The sequence below is a fragment of the Oncorhynchus gorbuscha genome, linkage group LG10 (assembly GCF_021184085.1).
Source record: "Oncorhynchus gorbuscha isolate QuinsamMale2020 ecotype Even-year linkage group LG10, OgorEven_v1.0, whole genome shotgun sequence".
NCBI classification, from domain to species: domain Eukaryota; kingdom Metazoa; phylum Chordata; class Actinopteri; order Salmoniformes; family Salmonidae; genus Oncorhynchus; species Oncorhynchus gorbuscha.
The window spans coordinates 55,634,396-55,642,165 of record NC_060182.1 but is presented as its reverse complement, the minus strand read 5'-3'; the positions used below and the strand labels follow the sequence as shown (position 1 = coordinate 55,642,165).

The window sequence follows — 7,770 nt, the reverse complement described above, 5'->3', positions numbered from 1 at the left end:
GGAAACGTTAACTTGGACAAAAATAATGTAACCTACTGTATCTAGGCATTTACACAAGTCATGGTAGACATACATGGACGACATGAATAAATGGACCATTGAACATACAGGTGTAGAATTAAGACCATTTCCAGAGAATTCATAATTCTGCCTGGTAGACTACTACTCACGCCAGCTTCAACCTCTCAAAGCCTGCAGCTACGTACTTGGACCCGGTCTGGAGGTCATGCAGCTCCCTGACCCGGTGACCCTGACGGGGGGGGGGGGGGGGGGGTGGGGGGGGGGGGGGTGTGTACAGGGTCCTCACAAGGCTAGTGTATGGATGCAGTGGGTCACGTCATTGAGGAATGCCTCCATGGTGGCCACCTGTTGATGGTTGACCACGAACCTCCTGCCGAGTAGAAGGGGTCACCATTCCTGTAGACCATCACGCTCTTGACCGGAGGCAGGAGGAGAGTTGCTGACCCACTAGAGGCATTTCACCAGATGCGGTCTTTGTCCCCATCTGCTCGGGGTCTAACACACCACCTCTCATGCACTCAAACCGTAGAAGGCTAGAAGAGTGTTGAAATGTTTGAATTAGGTGAGACCCCCTTCTGTTGTTGTGTTCTGTGTGGTGGTCTCTCACAGCTGTGGACTCTCCCGCTTTCTCTGCTCTCTTTCACACACACACACACACATCTCTGGCGGCTGTATTTCCTGGTTGCCATGGCAGCAGGGCCAGCAATGACTGGCTTTGTGGGCAAAACCATCAGCAGCAACAAATGACAAGAAGAGGGAGAGTGCAGGAGCAATAGACAGAGAGAGAGCAAGGGACAGTGTTGTAAGCAAAATAAATAAGAAACCATAAACTTATGCATCATCTTCAAAAAAACATTCAAAAACCCATTGAATTGACAAGTGAAGCCTAATGCTAGTTCTGTAGTATGTACAACAGAAACAGTAGTTAAAGCTCAGGGACAACACCTCTACAATAGGTTTGGCTCTGGGAGTTGACTTGAAGTACCTTTTCCATTCATCCATTTCAAACATTCTGCCTTGCTTGACCTTTTATGGGCTGTCAAGAAAGCAGCTTTTGTGTTGTCGATATCCACACAAACAAGAACAGTATGTTGAATTGCATAACTGCACTTTAATGATTGTATTGAGTATGTGGTCTCAATGGGAAATACGAGCTTGTGTGGATCACCTGAGATACACTACAGGCAGCAGGAATTCCCTTGAATCTCTCCGACATTAATTTATTTGAAAAGAATGGAGATCACCATAGTTATATGGAACGATGAAGACAATAGCAGTGACGTGAAGCAACATCACATGTAGCACTGACAGCAACAACGCAAGTATTATTCTTATTAAAAAACATAGCTATAATATACTTGACCACGCCATTAATGGATAGTTACAAACATAAACATTATTCATAATGTTTTCCCCATTCACTCTGTGCCACTCATACACATCTTGAATAAATACACCCCCCCGCTTCAAAAAAAAAAAAAAACCATTTAATTATACCCCTCCCAGTGTGGGATAGCTAGATTAATTTATTTGGTATATGATTATTTATGTATCTTAACATAATTTCATTTATCAACATGGGGAAAGATTCAGTCCTTCAGATCAATGTCCAGTTTAGAGAAACAGCCTCTCCTTGGTCCTCTGCCATTAGGAAATATTCAGACTCTCTTTCAGTGACAGGTACTGAGAGAGAGAGAGAGAGAGAGAGAGAGAGAGAGAGAGAGAAAGATAATGTAATTGTTAACCTTGCATTGAATATTGGTCTTATTCTTCAACACAATCAATGAAAACAATGCGACAATGACATAAAATTAGAGAAAACGGCTTTCACTTTTTTACGGCTGGCAATAGCTTGTTGAAGCCATAGCATCTCCATGGCCAGAGTGTTCCTGTGTAGCTGCAAGGCTTCAGGGGTATGGGGCTCGTCCTGGGCCAGACTACGCCACTGCTGGGAACCTGGGAAAAGGCAGACACGTTCAGAGCAAGTCATTAACTTACATGCCCTAAAAACAATGAGCATAAAGTCTCTAAAAACAAGCATATTTGGATTCACACACACACTAAACTTTTATTTGACCCACGCACACTTTACCTTTCTGAAAACAACCATCTCGACCCAGACTGCTCCAGACAGTGGTCGTATCCCCTGTGCTCTCCAGCACGCCTCCGCCATCCAGCTGCTCCCCCTGACTGCCATCAGTCTCCCTCTCACCCCCAGGTGGACAAGAAGAAGGCCTGGAGGAGCCCCTGGAGATGGATGCCCGTCCATGGCTGTAGGGGTCATCTCTCTCTGGTTCTAGCCTATCGGACATAAGCTGTGCCCCTTCTCTCTCCCCTGGCTGCTCCAGAGAATGGCTTCCCCCGTCTGGTGCTTCTTCCGCATGTTTTTTGGTGAAGATACCAGATGGGCCACCCTGTATGGTAGAGTACAATAACATTTGCTAGATACACAAACGGTGCAGAAAATGACAAAGCAGAACTTACGGTCTTCGAGAGAATGGCAAACTCATCAAGGACCTCAGCCACCCGAGCCATGGTTTGTTCACCACGCTACCAGACGGTGGACACAGTACAGGTGCATCAAAGCTGGGGTCGAGAGGTTAAAAAACAGCTTCTATTTCCAGGCCATCAGACTGTTAAATAGTCACCACTAGCCGGCCTCCACCCAGTACCCGGCCCTGAACTTTAGTCAGGCTACCATCCAGTACTCAGCCCTGCACCTTAAGAGACTGCTGCACATAGTCATTGAACACTGTTCACTTTAATAATGTTTACATATTGTTTTACCCACTTCACATGTATAGACACACTGTATTCTAGTGAAGGCTCAACCTATATAACTACTGCTGTACACACCTTTTCTATTCATATACTGTCACTCCATAATGTCTACACACACACACACACACACACACACAAGTTTTAGAACACCTACTCATTCATGGGTTTTTCTTCAATTTTACTATTTTCTACATTGTAGAATAAAAGTGAAGACATCAAACCTATGAAATAACACATATGGAATAATGTAGTAACCAAAACAGTGTTAAACAAATCAAAATATATTTTATATTTGATTCTTCAAATAGCCACCCTTTGGGTTCTGAGAATAGGATATATACTTAGTCATGTCACTGAGGGAGAGAGGGTCATTTATAATGTTTACATTATATCAGGGATCCTATTGAAATATTGAGTGCTTAGGGCTACACCAGAAGTTAATGGTTATCTGCAGGAGGAAGGTACAGTTGAAGTCGGAAGTTTACATACACTTAGGTTGGAGACATTAAAAACTTGTTTTTCAACCACTCCACAAATTTCTTGTTAACAAACCATAGTTTTGTCAAGTCGGTTAGGACATCTACGTTGTGCATGACAAAAGTCATTTTTTCCAACAATTGTTTACAGACAGATTATTTGACTTATAATTCACTGTATCACAATTCCAGTTGGTCAGAAGTTTACATACACTAAATTGACTGTGCCTTTAAATAGACTGGAAAATTCCAGAAAATTATGGCATGGCTTTTGAAGCTTCAGATAGGTTAATTGACATAATTTGAGTCAATTGGAGGTGTACCTGTGGATGTATTTCAAGGCCTACCTTCAAACTCAGTGCCTCTTTGCTTGACATCAAGGGGAAATCAAAAGAAATCAGCCAAGACCTCAGAAAATAAATTGTAGACCTCCACAAGTCTGGTTCATCCTTGGCAGCAATTTCCAAATGCCTGAAGGTACCACGTCCATCTGTACAAACAATAGTATGCAAGTATAAACACCATGGGACCACGCAGCAGTCATACTGCTCAGGAAGGAGACGTGTTCTGTCTCCTAGAGATGAACGTTCTTTGATGCGAGAAGTGCAAATCAATCCCAGAACAGCAGCAAAGGACCTTGTGAAGATGCTGGAGGAAACAGGTACAAAAAGTATCCATATCCACAGTAAAAAGGAGTCCTATATCGACGTAACTTGAAAGGCCGTTCAGCAAGGAAGAAGCCACTGCTCCAAAACCGCCATAAATAAGCCAGACTAGGGTTTGCAACTAACTACACATGGGGACAAAGATCGTACTTTTTGGAGAAATGTTCTCTGGTCTGATGAAACAAAAATAGAACTGTTTGGCCATAATGACCATCGTTATGTTTGGAGGAAAAAGGGGGAGGCTTGCAAGCTGAAGAACACCATCATGTTGTTGGGGTGCTTTGCTGCAGGAGGGACTGGTGCACTTCACAAAATAGATGGCAGCATGAGGATGGAAAATAATGTGGATATATTGAAGCAACATCTCAAGACATCAGTCAGGAAGTCAAAGCTTGGTGGCAAATGGTTCTTCCAAATGGACAATGACCCAAAGCATACTTCCAAAGTTGTGGCAAAATCGCTCAAGGACAACAAAGTCAAGGTATTGGAGTGGCCATCACAAAGCCATGACCTCAATCCTATAGAAAATTTGTGGGCAGAACTGAAAAAGCATGTGTGGACAAGGAGGCCTACAAACCTGACTCAGTTACAACCTCAACCCAATTGAGATGGTTTGGGATGAGTTGGACCGCAGAGTGAAGGAAAAGCAGCCAACAAGTGCTCAGCATATGTGGGAACTCCTTCAAGACGGTTAGAAAAGCATTCCTCATGAAGCTGGTTGAGTTAATTCCAAGAGTGTGCAAAGCTGTCAAAGGCAAAGGGTGGCTACTTTGAAGAATCTCAAATACACTTTTTTTGTTTACTACATGATCCATTTGTGTTATGTCGAAGTTTTGATATATTCCCTATTATTCTACAATGTAGAAAATAGTAATAATAAAGAAAAACCGTTGAATGAGTAGGCGTTGTAAAACTTTTGACTGGTAGTGTACATATATTTATATTACACTGACATTGCTCATTCTAATATTTTTACGTTGCTTTTGTTTGTGTATTGTTAGTTACTACTGCACTGTTGAAGATACAGTGCATTCGGAAGGTATTCAGACCCCTAGACTTTTTCCACATTTTGTTACGTTACAGCCTTATTCTAGAATGGATAATATTAAGATACAAAATCTAATCAATCTCCAAACAATAACAAAGCATAATTAGGTTTAGACATTTTTTAAAATGTATCACAAAACACTGAAATACCTTATTTACATAAGTATTCTGACCCTTTGCTATGAGACCCAAAAGGTGCATTCCGTTTCCATTGATCATCCTTGATGTTTCTACAACTTGACTGGAGTCCACCTGTGGAAAATTCAATTGATTGGACATGATTTGGAAAGGCACACACCTGTCTATATAAAGTCCCACAGTTGACAGTGTATGTCAGAGCAAAAACAAGCCTTGAGGTCGAAAGAATGGTCTGTGGAGCGTCGAGACAGGATTGTGTCGAGGCACAAATCTGGGGAAGGGTACCAAAAAAATGTATGCAGCATTGAAGGTCCCCAAGAACATAGTGGCCTCCATCATTCTTAAATGGAAGAAGTTTGGAACCACCAAGACTCTTCCCAGTGCTGGCCACCTGGCCAAACTAACAAAATGTGGAAAAAGTAAAGGGGCCTAAATACTTTCCGAATGCACTGTAAGAGTTTCCCTACACCCACGATAACATCAGCAGAATGTGTGTATGCATCCAATAACATGTTATTTGAAACCTTAAAATGCTTACGTCTTTGAAGTGAGGAATGGCAATAATGTGCCCCTTCCACTCTAAGTGGTTCACTTCTCCATCGATATCTCTCACAATGTCCTCAAACTCTGAACGTGCGCAGTTGATCTCCTTTCTCATGAGATATCCACGAGCGTGTGCCTGTGGGAAAGGGGTGAGGTGACCACTGTGTTAGTGTTGGCTACAACACCTGGTGAGGTTAAACTTGTTCGCTAGTAGTAGTGTCGCAATTGACAACTAGAGCTATGAACCAACAACCCTTCAGTAACTGGGAGAGCACATTTCCACCTCTGCCATTTAGGTCCCTCCAGAACTATTGGCAGGGTCTGTTGTATACAGAATGGCATTGACCACACTATTCCATCTCTTCGGAGAAGCCTCTATTCCCAAAGCAAATGGAAACACTTCCATCAAATGAAGGAGGCTCCTGTGATAATCTTCCCGACTTTAGAGCAAGGGTACAGCTAGGGCATGAACAAACAATTGGCTACTGTACTGTATGTTACAGAGCATGTTGTAGTACACTTTCCTACTGTGCCATAAAGCTCCAGACCGTTTGGCAGAGTACATTCACATACAGGGAATCTACATTATCATAAAAAGCTAGCTACATACATTTTGAATACAACCCTGTTCAACAGAGGCTGTAGTTAGCTACAATACTGTATTAAGCTAGCAGCTAGAACGCATCGTGTTACGTTGTTAACGTTAGCTAGTAACTTAAGCCTCCCAACCACACTCAGTCCCCGCTACCAACCAGCCAACACTAGCTAAAGTTAGATTTGAAGTTGCTTTCAAGCAACATGCACGCAGCTATAGTAGCAAGACAACACGGGTAAGCAAACGAGCATTATTTGTTTGGATACGCCGGCCAGCCAGCTAGTTAGTTAGTGAGTTAGTTAGATGCTTTTACCTGAAAAAGTATGAAAGTACACTCGCGTCCCTCCATTGCTATGGTAACGAGGCAAAGTTCGCGGGAAATAAACAAGAGTTTTGTTCCTTTTCCGGTGTCACAATCACGTCAAGTGAAAATGAAAGTCCCTTCGTGAAATGTGTAATTTAAAATATATATCAACATCTCCTTATACGTTGAAAACTCGTCTATATGTCTAATATATTCAAAGCTATTATTAGTCAGTTCTGCGTTATGTCGCTATTGGTGTTTATTTTGAAAAATATGTGAGCGACCCCGGAAGTACTTATTTTTGCAAATTTCGTAACGCTACGGCTGTCCAAAAATATTTGGCTGCCTGGTCTCGGTATGGCGTCTTGCTAAAAATCAACGCCACACGCGAAAATGAGTGGTGTGAACCAAATGACTTTGTTCCAGACGTGGGGAGCATCTGTTCCGCAAAAGGTTAGTCAAACGAATAATGTAAAGAAGTCTTCCGGACGACGAAAAGCAACGCAAAACAGCAGGGGCAGCACAGCAGCCTCAGTCAAGACTCAGAAAAGGGCGACTGGTATAACTTTGCCGCCCCCGGCGCCCCGTAACACGCTATGGGGTGAATTTGATCAGGGGTCCACAGCTGACAGCGAGGTGGGAGATTTCGAGGAGGTTGTTGCTGCTGCTGATGAAGATGATGATGATTTAATGGTAGTTGCTGTTTATGAGGCGGAAAAGTCTTTGCAAATTGATGGAAACCTTGGACAACATAGTGAACACACAACAAATGTTGAGAGCACTTGTCTCACACAGATAAGCTCAAGTGGATCAACATATTACAAAGACTTCCCTGGCCTTGACAGCTCCTCTGCAAAGGTATGGATCTACCCCACCAACTATCCCTTAAGGGACTACCAACTAAAGATATCGGAGGCAGCTTTATTTCAGAATACACTGGTATGCCTCCCCACTGGCCTGGGCAAGACTTTCATTGCTGCTGTGGTAATGTACAACTTTTATCGATGGTATCCATCTGGAAAGATAGTTTTCATGGCACCAACAAAACCCCTGGTGGCACAACAAATAGAAGCGTGCTACAAAGTGATGGGTATTCCACAGACACACATGGCAGAGTTGACAGGTAAGTTGCCACACATGTATCTTAAACGTGTTTAAGCAGGGCCATGGCATGGCCATAAAACATGTCTTGTCTGACAT

At 42.8% G+C, this 7,770-nt stretch overlaps 2 protein-coding genes across 5 annotated transcripts in view; one reads left to right on the top strand and one right to left on the bottom strand.

Moving 5' to 3' along the window:
• Positions 1 to 1,117: 1,117 nt before the first annotated feature.
• On the bottom strand, positions 1,118 to 6,989 carry iqcc (IQ motif containing C). The gene is made up of 5 exons (XM_046366415.1): positions 6,580 to 6,989; positions 5,667 to 5,807; positions 2,114 to 2,435; positions 1,853 to 1,977; positions 1,118 to 1,704 (listed from the first exon to the last, which is right to left on the bottom strand). Exons 1-5 carry the CDS (start codon positions 6,613 to 6,615, stop codon positions 1,669 to 1,671), a joined length of 660 nt encoding a protein of 219 aa, XP_046222371.1. The 5' UTR covers positions 6,616 to 6,989; the 3' UTR covers positions 1,118 to 1,668.
• The window catches only part of fancm (FA complementation group M), a 72,224-nt gene continuing 71,322 nt past the window's right edge, over positions 6,869 to 7,770 (top strand). For 3 of the 4 annotated variants that reach the window (XM_046366411.1, XM_046366412.1, XM_046366408.1), the window contains exon 1: positions 6,870 to 7,693. In XM_046366411.1, coding sequence (XP_046222367.1) covers positions 6,964 to 7,693 — 730 coding nt within the window. In that variant the 5' untranslated portion in view covers positions 6,870 to 6,963. Of the gene's footprint in view, positions 7,694 to 7,770 lie in introns of all 4 variants that reach the window. The other variant, XM_046366409.1, reaches the window with a different exon arrangement.

Coding starts and splice junctions, on each gene's coding strand:
- iqcc (XM_046366415.1), bottom strand. CDS start 6,615: ATGGAGGGACGCGAGTGTACTTTCATACTTTTTCAG. Junction 5,808..6,579: donor GTACTTTCATACTTTTTCAG/GTAAAAGCATCT, acceptor CCTTTCCCACAG/GCACACGCTCGTGGATATCT. Junction 2,436..5,666: donor CCATTCCTCACTTCAAAGAC/GTAAGCATTTTA, acceptor TCTACCATACAG/GGTGGCCCATCTGGTATCTT.